Raw genomic sequence first — 14,840 nt, forward strand, 5'->3', positions numbered from 1 at the left:
TGCTACATATGCCGCATGTGCTGTTGAGTTCAGCACTTGCCGTATGCCCCGTAGTGCTGTGTTATACACTGTATTGTACTAAGGGTCCTGTAGCCATTTCCCCTCGGGAACAATGCACTTCCTCCCAGGTAATATACACGCTCCTGGTGCTACTGGGTGTTCCAGGCTATTTTTAACCAGCCTCCTGTGCTGTGAAGTTCACCTGAGTCGCCACACCCTTGTCCTGCCCCCTTCCAGTCTCAGAGCTCTGAAGAAATACCAATCATTTTTTCCAAATTCTGCCGTACCTGCATGTTTTCCTTTCTGGGCCCGGAGAGAGAAGGTGGAGGGAGAGGATTTCTCAGGGCAGTAACCCTACTCCACACCTAGAAACAGGTATAAAGAGTGAACTAAACTACAGAGCCCTTCCAAAACCACCGCCGCCATAGCTTTACTTATGTTACTTTGTGTATCTATAGAACTGGAATTTCATATTTTAACTAAGGCCGGGACCACACATGCGAAGAATACGGCCGAGTCTCGCATGTTAATATCCGACACTGCCGCCGCCACTCAGGAGCGGAGCGTGCGGCTCCATGTATTGCTATGCGGCCACACACTCCGATCTGAGTGCCAGCGGCAGTGCCGGGTATTAACATGCGAAACTTGGCCGTATTCCTCGCATGTGTGATCCCGGCCTTAATGTAGATCTGGAAGGATGTCACCATGGCTGAGACGTATCCACTGCAGATCAACTGCGGCAAAAATAAGGCTGGGGCTACATGGAGAATTGGGTAGTGACATAGGTCAGACGCTCAGAAATCACTGTCTTCCACTGCTACATTGCAGCACAATGCAGGTAATGGGGTCTCATTTCGACCCACCATGTACCAAAACTGTAACAAGCAAGTCACAAAAACGTAGACACATTTGGATTTTTTCCCCAACTTGCTTAGGCCAGTTTCACATTAACCTTTTTTTGTGAAGCGCATCGTGTGCATAAAAAACGCAAAGAAAAACGCATGCAAACGCAAAACAAACGCGCGTTTTTTTAGCGCCATGCGTACGCTGATGCGTCAAAAAATGCAGCGTTGCTTGCGTTTTGCATGCGTTTGTGTTTTTATGCGCATGCGTTTTTAGGTGTGACATTTCACAATTTCACATTTTCACAATTTTGCTGTTTTCAGTCTTGCAGCAGTCTGTAGAGTATTGGGGAATTCCAGTGCCCACACAATCTTTTATTACCTTGGTTTTCCATTGTCTAGAACACATTCCAGACTTATTTACCTCAAAAACACATGCGTACAAAAAACGCAAACGTGCGCAAAACCATGCGCACGCATGCGTTCCCATAGACTTCCATGTGTTGTTTTTTGCGCATTCCGTGCGCAAGCTTGCGCATGCGTTTTTTTGACGAGACAGGGCGGACCAAAAAATGCAACATGTTGCATCTGGCGCGCCTGGCGCGAAAGACAGAAAACGCATGTGCACGAAAACGCAAGCGTGCGCAAGACCATGCGCACGCCATGTTAAACATAGGTGCACGGGTGCGCATGATGCGCTGCGCACAAAAGCGCTAATGTGAAACTAGCCTTACCGCACTCACAGCACCTTGCGATACAATTCACCTCCTCCATTGTGCTGTGGTCTAGAAGCAGCATGTAGGGATTTTTGGTCGCACAATTTGCATCGCAGTGTAGCCTCTGCCTAAATTATGCAGATTTTGCTGTGGATTCTGTTGCAGATTTACGGCAGATTACACTCATCATGATGCAAAATGACATGCTACAGATATCAACACCACTGCAATGGTCAATATACCGTATACTGTGGACTTGGATTTTCTCTGCAGTGTCAGAAAATTTTGTAAAATTTTCAGACACAATGCTGATTTCATAATACACAATGCACTTTCTGTCTAGAAAATCTACACAAAAAATACATTGCATATATGATCTTGTGTACCCAAAAGGTAGAATACTGGCTTCGAAATCATAGCAGAAATGTCAATTCACCAACTGCAAGGAGGAATTTAGAAAATGGCTAGGGAAAAAATTTAAAGAAGCACTTCTCCCATCAAAGTTTTTATCCTCTTAATATATTGCAGTCATCATATTATATAGCACTGTGTTGCTCATTTTGCCTTTCTACACAGCTAATTCTCCTCTTTTCATCTTTTATCTTTTGACATCACATGATTAGAAACAGACTAGCTGAATCCTTCTAAGCAGTATGTGGAGTTTGCAGTGATGTAGAATTGTAGTTCTAATGATGACTCGTGTAGGGAAAAAAATACTTCCTGTGTCTACATACAGCTTAGAAGGATTCAGCTAGTCCGTTTTTAATCATGTGATGTCATAGACCTAATGGAAAAGAGAAGAATTAACTGGGTAGAAAGGTAAAAGGAGCAATTATAGGTACACAGTGCTATAGAATATGATGACTGCAATATATTAACCCCTTTCCTACATAATATTCCATCCATGTGACCTGGGACTTAAGTCCCAAGGACAGAATATTACGTCTCACGGGGGGAGCGCTGCTGATCACGGCCGGGTGTCAGCTGATTATCACAGCTGACACCCGGCACTATGTGTCAGGGGCGGTCACGGACCGTCCCCGACACCTTAACCCCTGGAACACTGCGATCAAACATGATCGCAGTGTACCGGGGGCATAGGAGAGAAGCGCACAGGGAGGGGGCTTCCTCCGTGCTTCCCTGCGACTCCCGAAGCGACGCGATGTGCTGCGTCGCTCTGAGAGTCCTCCTCTCTGCAGGCCCCCGGATCCAATATGGCCGCGGGGGCCTTCGGAGTCCTGCAGGGAGGCGCCTTCCTCACTGCCTGCTAAAAGCAGGCATGAGGAAGCCTGCAGCAGCGCCTGTCAGATTGCTGGTCTGACAGAGCGATGTTCTAATTGTCAGATCAGTAATCTGACACAAGACAGTGATGTCCCCCCCGGGACAATATAATAAAGTTAAAAAAAAAAACACACTTGTAAAAATAATTTTAAAAAAATCCCAAATTAAATAAAAAAATTCTCTAATAAATTCTTTTTTTTCTAAATAAAAAAAAACAATAAAAGTACACATATTTAGTATCGCCGCGTCCGTAACGGCCCACCCTATAAAACTGCTAGTTAACCCCTTTAGTGAACCCCTTCAAAAAAAAAAACAAAGCAAAACACAATGCTTTATCATCATACCGCCTAACAAAAAGTGCAATAACGCGCAATCAAAAAGATGGATATGAATAACCATGATACCACTGAAAACGACATCTTGTCCCGCAAAAAATGAGCCACCACACAGCGTCATCAGCGAAAAAATAAAAAAGTTATAGCTCACAGAATAAAGCGATGCAAAATAATTATTTTTCATATCAAATTGGTTTTATTGTATAAAAGCGCCAAAACATAAAAAAAACATAAATGAGGTATCGCTGTAATCGTACTGACCCGAAGAATAAAACCGCTTTATCAATTTTACCACACGCAGAATGGTGTAAACGCCTCCCCCCAAAAGAAATTCATGAAATGCTGGCTTTTGTTCATTCTGCGTCCCAAAAATCGGAATAAAAAGTGATCAAAAAATGTTACGCGCCCGAAAATAGTACCAATAAAAATGTCAAATCGTCCCGCAAAAAAAAAGACCTCACATGACTCTGTGGGTCAAAATACAGAAAAATTAGAGCTCTCCAAATGTGGTGATGAAAAAACTATTTTTACAATAAAAAGCGTCTTTTAGCGTATGACAGCTGCCAAACATAAAAACCCGCCATAAATAGTAAATCAAACCCCCCCGTTATCACCCCCCTTAGTTATGGTAAAATAATAAAATTTAAAAAATGCATTTATTTCCATTTTCCCATTAGGGTTAGGTCTAGGGCTGAGATTAGGGTTAGGGGTGTGTTCGGGTTATGGTTGGAGTTAGAATTGGGGGGGTTCCACTGTTTGGGCACATCAGGGGCTCTCCAAACACAACATGGCATCTGATCTCAACTCCAGCCAAAAAAGTCAAATGGCGCTGCTTCCCTTCCGAGCTCTGCCATGCGCCCAAATAGTGGTTTACCTCCACATATGGGGTATCAGCGTACTCAGGACAAATTGCACAGTAACTTTTGGTGTCCTGTTTCCCTTGGGAAAATAAAAATTGGGGGTAAAAAGATCATTTTTGTGGATTGAATGATTTTTTTAATTGTACGGCTTTACGTTATAAACTTCTGTGAAGCCCTTGGGGGTTCAAAGTTCTCACCACACATCTAGATAAGTTCCTTGGGGGGTCTAGTTTCCAAAATGGGGTAATTTGTGGGGAGTTTCCACTGTTTAGGAACATCAGGGGCTCTCCAAACGTGACATGGCGCCTGATCTCAATTCCAGCCAATTTTGTGTTGAAAAAGTCAAACGGCGCTCCTTCCCTTCCGAGCTCTGCCATGCACCCAAACAGTGGTCCACCCCCACATATCAGGTATCAGCGTACTCAGGACAAATTGCACAATAACTTTTGTGTCCAATATCTCCTGTTACCCTTGGTAAAATAAAAAAATTGGACCTGAAGTAATTTTGTTTGTGAAAAAAAGTTAAATGTTCATTTTTTTTTAAACATTCAAAAAATTCCTGTGAAGCACCTGAAGGGTTAATAAACTTCTTGAATGTGGTTTTGAGTACTGTCAGGGGTGAAGTTTTTAGAATGGTGTCACTTTTGGGTATTTTCTATCATATAGACCCCTCAAAGTGAATTCAAATGTGATGTGGTCCGTAAAAATAAAATGGTGTTGTAAAAATGAGAAATTGCTTGTCAACTTTTAACCCTTATAACTTCCTAACAAAAAAAAATTTGGGTTCCAAAATTGTGCTGATGTAAAGTAAACATGTGGGAAATGTTACTTATTAAGTTTTTTGAGTGCCATATCTCTGTGATTTAAAATTCAAAGTTGGAAAATTGCAAAATTTTCTAAATTTTTACCAAATTTCCGTTTTTTTCACAAATAAACGCAAGTTATATGAATGAAATTTTACAACTAACATGAAGTACAATATGTCACGAGAAAACAATGTCCGAATCACCAGGATCCTTGGAAGCCTTCCGGAGTTATTACCTCATAAAGGGACAGTGGTCAGAATTGTAAAAATTGGCCTGGGCATTAACATGCAAACCACTCTTGGGAGTAAAGGGGTTAAGGGGAAAAAAGCTTTGAAAGGAGTATTGCTTCTTTAATGAAAACTTGTAAAAGTACAATAGTACTTTTGTAAACTGGAGATCATTTCTCCTAGGGTAAAACACAGATCTCTGCAGGTGCATATGTCAAATAATAATTTGGGTTTAACTAGAATACACACAATGAGATTTAACGGGTGAAATTACACATCTATCATGATGTTTAGTCATGTGCACTGCCAGACTGAGTCATCTCCATTACCTGTCTTTCTTCAATGAACCTTGTACTACGATCTGGTAAAATGACGCTTGCTCTGTAGGGGTGCAGCTGATGGGAGAAGCAACAATGCAGAATATTACACAATACATTGATGATGATTATTATTATTATTATTATTATTATTATTACAGAAGTAAAATATACAGATCAGATTTTTTTCTTAATTTCCAAAATCACAAATGAAATCTGAATTAGCATAGTTTGTGACTGAAACTACCACTCCTGCCATTTCATCAGTATTACCTCTATCATAAATATTTCATCATAGAGGAGGGATATATTTTCCTGAATGAATAAGGCTAATAAGAATGCAGCATAAGTGTGGAGTTTCCATTTGCTCTCATTGAAAGCAGTTCTCCACCCAAATACCTTGGTACAATTTACTGTGCTCCTTTTTTGGTTTACAATGTATTTCACTTGCTAGAACAGCAGTTAGTGCTTCAGAGCTTATCTTTCTGCAGTAACTACGGCTTTAGTCAGTCAGCCATATAATGACATGTAGAATAGCCAATTAATATAATGCATGCTGATGTATACTACACATACTAGTGTCAAAAGGTCAGTCGTTCGGCATAATGTTGAATGTAAGTGCCTAATACAGCTTAAGACCTGGCCCATGTTGGAATATACAACAGCTGCAGGCTTATGTTGTGGAGGGACTGTGCTGAGCAGACAGCCGACGGCTCTGTGCTAATTGCTACCGTTTGCAGATATGTGTGTGTGGTTACTCTGTAAAGTCTACTGTATAGCACTTCTAGTTTTCTTTATGTCAGATTTTTCCCTGATTCCTACATGTTGTTGATCATAATGAATATAATGGTTAAGTAACACTATTCATTCTCCCACAATGTCTGAGTGCTGGTAATTCTGCTGAAAGCCGAAATCTGCAACAGTTCACACTTCAGTTCAGAGCCTTGTTGGAGACCTGGTCTGAATTTTTAATGCTAAGATTAATGCAGCATATAGCTTTATTCCTGCTCTTAAAATCCTTATGAAACCATGAAAGAAGCTATTCAAATGAATGTGGATTGAATCATCATTGACACTTTGGATCTGTCACAATGCCGTAGCTTCCACTATGAAAACAACCTTTGAAAATGGCACATGGCTGTATTACAGATTTGTGCTGTGCAAACCCATAATATGGTACCAGAAGGTGGCACACAAAGTACCTAAACTGTTGCATATTTAGTGCCACTAACTGAAAATTCTACTAGTCCCATATTTGTGTCAAAAAGTGCCAGTTCATCCTTGTTCCCAAGGAGGGGAATAGGATAATGGGTGACTGTTCAATGCCACCCTGAGTCCATTCTGAGTAGTCTTTAGAGCGGGTCATGCTCCAAATACCAGTAGTTTCTCCTAACAATATTATATGAATTGCTATATATGTCACTCTCTAATATACACTCACTGGCCACTTTATTAGGTACACCTGTCCAACTGTGTGTTAAGACTTAATTTCTAATCAGCCAATCACATGGCGGCAACTCAGTGCATTTAGGCATGTAGACATGGTCAAGACAATCTCCTGCAGTTCAAACCGAGCATCAGTATGGGGAAGAAAGGTGATTTGAGTGCCTTTGAACGTGGCATGATTGTTGGTGCCAGAAGGGCTGGTCTGAGTATTTCAGAAACTGCTGATCTACTGGGATTTTCACGCACAACCATCTCTAGGGTTTACAGAGAATGGTCCGAAAAAGAAAAAAAATCCAGTGTGCGGCAGTTCTGTGGCCGGAAATGCCTTGTTGATGCCAGAGGTCAGAGGAGAATGGGCAGACTGGTTCGAGCTGATAGAAAGGCAACAGTGACTCAAATTGCCACCCGTTACAACCAAGGTAGGCAGAAGAGCATCTCTGAACGCACAGTGCGTCGAACTTTGAGGCAGATGGGCTACAGCAGCAGAAGACCACACCGGGTACCACTCCTCTCAGCTAAGAACAGGAAACTGAGGCTACAATTTGCACAAGCTCATCGAAATTGGACAGTAGAAGATTGGAAAAACGTTGCCTGGTCTGATGAGTCTCGATTTCTGCTGCGACATTCGGATGGTAGGGTCAGAATTTGGCGTAAACAACATGAAAGCATGGATCCATCCTGCCTTGTATCAACGGTTCAGGCTGGTGGTGGTGGTGTCATGGTGTGGGGAATTTTTTCTTGGCACTCTTTGGGCCCCTTGGTACCAATTGAGCATCGTTGCAACGCCACAGCCTACCTGAGTATTGTTGCTGACCATGTCCATCCCTTTATGACCACAATGTACCCAACATCTGATGGCTACTTTCAGCAGGATAATGCGCCATGTCATAAAGCTCGAATCATCTCAGATTGGTTTCTTGAACATGACAATGAGTTCACTGTACTCAAATGGCCTCCTCAGTCACCAGATCTCAATCCAATAGAGCATCTTTGGGATGTGGTGGAACGGGAGATTCGCATCAGGGATGTGCAGCCGACAAATCTGCGCCAACTGTGTGATGCCATCATGTCAATATGGTCCAAAATCTCTGAGGAATGCTTCCAGCACCTTGTTGAATCTCTGCCACGAAGAATTGAGGCAGTTCTGAAGGCAAAAGGGGGTCCAACCCGTTACTAGCATGGTGTACCTAATAAAGTGGCCAGTGAGTGTATTATAGTCACCCACAAAGTGGAGAATTGACTCCAGGCTGAAACAGGTACCGCATCTACTTAAATACTGTCTCACGATTGTGATTGCCGACTACATATGAATTCACAGCTGTTGGAGTATAGTCTATAGTTTTCAGAATAATAAGAACAGTCTTGAACTGGGTGCTAAGAGCCCACCAGTAACCTTGACTCTGAGGGTCCACTGTTCAGCTACATGTGAGTATTACATTGCCCTCATTCACACATTTATCTATCCTTCTATAAAATAATAAAGTTGGTAGTTTGTTACGTGACTGATGAGATTGTCTGTACCTAGTGAATCAAGTGTTTTGTGGCAACTAATGCTCATACAAGGAGTGGGATGCCCAGTCACACCTCCGATTTGACCCACCAGGAGATTTACCTATTTCCCGGTAGGCCAATCCAAGCCTGAAAAAGAAGGTTTCTATATGACTTTTCAAGATTCAAAGGTGTTCCTGCACCTCCACACTCTGCAGTGGTTTTTGAGTGTCAGTGTTGTAAGGGCATTATGGCAGGTAACATGTAATGCATTCTGTTTTATGATCACGATAGTTAGGAAAATAGGTTTTTTACTATATTTTAAAGGCACTGTGTATTTTATAAGCTCTACATAGTTACACCATTTAACTAAAATTCAGGCGTGTTGGCTCATTATTGTGTAACTAATTATGTAATCACAATACTGCCATTCACATTTAAAGTTCCTAATGTGTTAAAATATACCTAAGAATGTTTAAAGGGTTTTCTACCTGAGACAGCCTTCTTGGAAGCACAATGACTGCAGCCCCACTGAACATAACCCTCTTTTAGCCAGAATGAAGCATTAGAGCACCTCTCCAATGTAGAACACTCATCTTGTGTGTATTAGTCAGTGGGCCCCTTTCTCATAATCGGCACACTTTTAAGGGGCCCTTTTAGCTCTTCTCTTTTTTTTTTGCAAACTTCATAGTTGTCTAAAAGTGGTTGTCTAATAGAAGACATTGTTGCCATACTGCCATGATATGTCACTAATGTTCAATCTTTGGGGTCCTGTCAATCACTAGTACACTGTGGCATAGCGCAATCAAAGTGCCCTGCCAACTTTTTCATTTGCGGTCGGCTTTTCAAAGTTTATGCTCAGCTGTAAGGTCAACCATTATACTGTAGTCAATGGTTGTACATGCAGCGGTAAGGAAAAAGCCAACTAGAGTCGATAAAATACAATGTAGTAGGACACTTTCCACGAACCACTGCTCCTTCATTCTACTGATTGCTAATGGTTAGACCAAGGCCAATCGGACATAGGGGGCAAATCCTAAAGTTATCTTTTGATCAGATAGTCTTATTCTGATTGATTCTTGGCTTTGCAATCTTTGAAGAATATTGGCTATTAGTAATTTTTAGTTAAGTTGTCCAAAAAAAAATAATGGTTGAGAAACCTGTTTACGGAATCATCTCTGGCCACAGGACAGCCATTTCCAAAATGCAAAAAAAAAATCAAATGTGCAATAGGCAGCCAAAATCTAACACTTTTCTATTAGCCCCTCATTAGAAACATAAACATTTTTATTTTACATCTTGACTTCCAAAACATACGTAATTCTCCTCCTAAATATGTCATGAATAGTATTGACAATATGCTCTTAAAATGGGACACTCTCCCTGGGTGGGGACATCTTTCTGTCCTACACAACTGGTTTAGCAAGTTAGATGCACATTCTGCTCTCATTGCCTAGGCTAGAAGTTTTGGGAGGAGCCTGCTGTTTCTGTACTGTCCTGTCTCACATACCTCTTCTTCCCTGCTTGTCACTGTCAGGTTCTCAGGTGCAGCGAACACTCCAGGACAAAGGCTCCAGGACCGCCGGGAGGGACAGCAAAGGGGGCAACAGCAGCACCATGTTCAAGGGACAAAGCAAGTCACCCACCAAGTCACCCACCAAGTCACCAAGCAAGTCGCCTTCAAAGTATAGCAAGTGAGTCTGGGGTGCAGGGTGGTAATCCAAATTGTATAAGTAATGATGGTGGAGAACCTTATTGCAATAGGCCTGTGACTGGTCCCGATTAACACATGACCACTAGTATTCTGCACTCTACTGCTGGTCTGGTGTTGGCATCTGTTTCCTATAGCCAATCAGTTCAGGAATCCACATTTTATATTATGTATTTATTCATATTATTATTATTTAATGTTTAGATTGAAGCTGACATTACTTTACATAATTACATACATATATATGTAGGAAACCTGAGTTTGTTATTTGGTATAACTGCTTGTGAAATAGCTAAGTGATGTCTGGGGCTTCATACAGGACTACATAACTCATACATAATCCATATCCTAACACACTGATGACAATGGCATATTCAGATGCTACATTTTTTTTATTCTTCTTACAGTTCAGAAGATGAAGATATCAATTCAATAATGAAAAAAAAAAAATAATGCAAAAGCGAATCACAAAAAGTGGCACTTATAGTCATTCCGATCATTAGAACGCTACGGATCTTTAGGAAACTAATTTTTCCCAAATAGTTCAGATCTTTTATTTAAACGTGAGGATAGAAACATGCACAGAGAAACAAGTCACAGCTTATGAATTGTCCAAAGCAAAGGGGTTAATTCCATTGGGTTGCTGTGATTCAGGACAGTATTGGGGTGTTGTCTGAATGGAATGGTAAAGGTGACACTGAAATTGGGCGGTGACAGGATGCTGTGAAGAACCAGAATAGTAGGTAGACAATGAATCAAAGCCAGGAACACCCACCCAGTCTCCCGTATTCAACCTGTTCGAGGAGCTTGGACCACATAACCCTCTTATTATATATATTGTATCAGCGTATCACTGTTAATCATTTGCTACAATGGTATCTAAACAATATGGTGTGAGCCAAATCTCTTATATCCTAATATTATGCTACGCTGTATCATGTAAGCCAGCCTGTTTAGCTTAGGATTGTCTACAAAGACTACTATTGCCAATTTAGCTTTGAAAAGTACACAGTCTATAGGGGCCTTCAGCCTTTGGATGCAAAGAAGAATGTTTCTATTCACTGTCAGCAAACAGATCTTGGCAATGGTGAGGAATTTAAATGTAATTGGTATTAAAGAATATTTCATGGTACAATAAGAAAGCTCTATTCTAAGAAACCCCTTTCAATAAAACGATGAGTAAGATCATCTTCAGAAAATTCACAGGGGACGTTCCGTGGCAGTTTTGGTGGATTCACAATCCAAATCTATTAAGAGTGGATGATGTCCGTGGTGTAACTCATTTCACTGGAGCCTGATACATTGAATTACCTACTCTGATCCACAGTAATGGATCAGAAAAGGACATGCACTTAGGACGCGCACTTAGATTACCAGGTTCCAGACTGCACGAAGCGCTTTCTGATCCTGCTCCAAGACAAATTAGGCATAACAACTGATACGCCGGATGACTGGGAATGATCCCATAGTAATTCATGGGGTCAGTTCCTGCTTTAGTTTCCCTCCAGAGTTTCTGTACCATGCCAGAGAGAAAAACATCAGATGGCCACACGAATAGAAGAGAGGCCTAAAAGTAAAACTTGACATGATAGACCTAAAGGAGCTTTTTTGAAGTTAAGAAATGAAGAGGAGTTGGTTCCAGCTACTGACCGCTCAGACGAAGCACACTGGAGTGTGTTCGAAACACGTTGCCTATTCCCTCATGCAATATGGAAACTATTTTTAACATACACCAATAAATAATTATTTTTTAAAGGAGTTAGAACCAACCCCTCTTCATTTCTTGGATTCATCATGTTTGGTCATAACAGAAATTCGTGCACCTACACGCCTTGAGCCAAAACGGTGAGCTGGTTTTCCAAACCCTTTTTTGTACTTGCTTTCTTTCAAAGGCATAGCTGCTATGTTCTGGGCCCTGGTGCAACAGGTAAACCTTGGTCCACTATCTAAATACCAATGACAGCATGGAGCATTGTATCTAGTGATAGGAGATATAGAATCTATAAGGATAGTACATTATATTCATTTATATCAGGGGTGGGGAATCTTTTTTCTGCCAAGGGCCATTTGGATATTTATACCATCCTTCGGGGGCCGTACAAACTCCGCCCACAAAGTACATCCTGACTCTGGCACTGTTTTCATGACTTAACCCCTTACCTACAATTGACGTAATGTGACCATGGACCTAATTACCATGGACGGAATATTACATCATCGCGATCAGCGGCGCCCACGTGGTGAGCGCCGCTGATCGCGGCCGAGTGTCAGCTAATTATCATAGCTGACACCCGGCACAATGTGTCAGGGGCGGTCACGGACCGCCCCCGACACGTTAACCCCTTGCACACCGCGATCAAACACGATCGCAGTGTACCGGGGGTTAAAGGGAAGCATCGGCAGGGAGGGGGCTCCCTCCGTGCTTCCCTGAGCCCCCCACGGCAGCGCAATGTGCAGCGCTGCTGCGGGGGACTCCTTTCCTGCAGGTCCCCGGATCCAATATGGCGACGGGGACCTCCGGGGGCCTGCAGGAAGCTGGCTTCCTCAGTGCCTGCAAAGCACAGGCATGAGGAAGCCTGTGCAGTGCCTGTGACAGATCGCTGATCTGTCACAGTGATCTGTGATGTGACAGATCAGCGATCTGTCACAGGACAGTGATGTCCCCCATGGGACATTGTAATAAAGTAAAAAAAAAATTAAAAAAAAGTGTAAAAATAATTTAAAAAAATCGCCAAATAAATTAAAAAAAAAAAAAAAAAATATTCCCCAATAAATTCATTTTTTGGAAATAAAAACAAAACAAAACAATAAAAGTACACATATTTGGTATCGCCGCGTCCGTAACGACCCGCCCTATAAAACTGTCCCAATAGTTAACCCCTTAAGCGAACCCCTTAAAAAATAAAAATAAAAAACGAAGCAAAAAATAATGATTTATTATCATACCGCCGAACAAAAAGTGCAATAACGCGCGATCAAAAAGACGCATATAAATATCCATGGTACCGCTGAAAACGTCATCTTGTCCCGCAAAAAATGAGCCACCATACAGCATCATCAGCGAAAAAATAAAAAAGTTATAGCTCGCAGAATAAAGTGATGCAAAAATAATTATTTTTTATATAAAATTGTTTTCATTGCATAAAAGCACCAAAACATAAAAAAAGACCTAAATGAGGTATCGCTGTAACCGTACTGACACGAAGAATAAAACCGCCTTATAAATTTTACCGCACCTGGAACGGCGTAAACGCACCACCCAAAAGAAATTCATGAAACGCTGGTTTTTGTAAATTCTGCGTCCCAAAAAACGAAATAAAAAGCGATCAAAAAATGTCACATGCCCGAACATGATACAAATAAAAGCATCAACTCGTCCCGCAAAAAATAAGACCTCACATGACTCAGTGGGTCAAAATATGGAAAAATTATAGCTCTCAATATGTGGTGATGCAAAAACTATTTTTACAATAAAAAGCGTCTTTTAGCGTGCGACAGCTGTCAAACATAAAAACCGCCATAAATAGTAAATCAAACCCCCCGTTATCACCCCCTTAGTTAGGGAAAAATAATAAAATTAAAAAAATGTATTTATTTCCATTTTCCCATTAGGGCTAGGGTTAGGGTTAGGGTTAGGGCTAGGGCTAGAATTGGGGGTTTCCACTATTTGCGCACATCAGGTGCTCCCCAAACGCAACATGGCATCTGATCTCAATTGCAGCCAATTCTGCGTTGAAAAAGTCAAATGGTGCTCCTTCCCTTCCAAGCCCTGCCATGCACCCAAACAGTGTTTTACCCCCTCATATGGGGTATCAGCCTAATCAGGACAATTTGCAAAACAACTTTTGGGGTCCTATTTCTCCTGTTGCCCTTAGGAAAATAAAAATTTTGGGGCAAAAATATCATTTTTGTGGAAAAAAATTTTTTTGTTATTTTCACGCCTGGGCGTTATAAACTTCTGTGAAGCACTTGGGGGTTCAAAGTTCTCACCACACATCTAGATAAGTTCCTTGGGGGGTCTAGTTTCCAAAATGGGGTCATTTGTGGGGGGTTTCCACTGTCTTGGTACATCAGGGGCTTTCCAAACGTGACATGGTGTCTGATCTCAATTCCAGCCAAAAAAGTCAAATGGCGCTGCTTGCCTTCCGAGCTCTGCCATGTGCCCAAATAGTCATTTACACCCACATATGGGGTATCAGTGTACTTAGGACAAATTGCACAATAACTTTTAGGGTCCTGTTACCCTTGGGAAAATAAAAATTGGGGGTGAAAAGATCATTTTGTGGAAAAAATAGGTATTAGACCTACCGGTAATGATGTTTCCAGGAGTCCATCCTGACAGCACCATGGAGGACGTCCTCCTCCTCCTTACAGGGACAGGAAACACACGAGAGGTTAAAGGTCACGTCCCACCCCCTCTTCCTCAGTGATTTGACAAGTACCGCAAGGTGAATGATGCTAATAACAGTTTAATGAAATAATCATATTACAGCACATGACATGTCGAAATACAACATAGCATAACGTAACGGGGAGGGAAGTACCCGTGCTGTCAGGATGGACTCCTGGAAACATCATTACCGGTAGGTCTAATACCTATTTTCCAGGACGTCCACCTGACAGCACCATGGAGAGTACCAAAGCACCTCCTCAGGGTGGGATTACCGCCTGGAGAACTTTTCTCCCGAAAGCGGTCTGCTGACCAGCCAGCACGTCAAGCTTATAGTGCTTGCAGAATGTATTTAGATTGGCCCAGGTTGCTGCTCTACAGATTTGGTCAACCGAGGCCCCCGCCCGTTCCGCCCATGAGG

The 14,840-nt window shown here is 41.8% G+C and overlaps 1 protein-coding gene across 1 annotated transcript in view; it reads left to right on the plus strand.

The window, feature by feature from the left end:
• The first annotated feature begins 227 nt into the window (after nucleotides 1–227).
• EVPL (envoplakin) overlaps nucleotides 228–14,840 on the plus strand; it is a 75,741-nt gene continuing 61,128 nt past the window's right edge. The window contains exons 1-2 of the mRNA XM_073587904.1: nucleotides 228–375; nucleotides 9,856–10,012. Of these exons, the coding sequence (XP_073444005.1) occupies nucleotides 9,936–10,012 (77 nt within the window). The 5' untranslated portion in view covers nucleotides 228–375; nucleotides 9,856–9,935. The remainder of the gene's footprint in view (nucleotides 376–9,855; nucleotides 10,013–14,840) is intronic.

This window comes from Dendrobates tinctorius, unplaced genomic scaffold (assembly GCF_039654945.1).
Source record: "Dendrobates tinctorius isolate UK_male_01 unplaced genomic scaffold, ASM3965494v1 ptg000103l, whole genome shotgun sequence".
Taxonomy (NCBI): domain Eukaryota; kingdom Metazoa; phylum Chordata; class Amphibia; order Anura; family Dendrobatidae; genus Dendrobates; species Dendrobates tinctorius.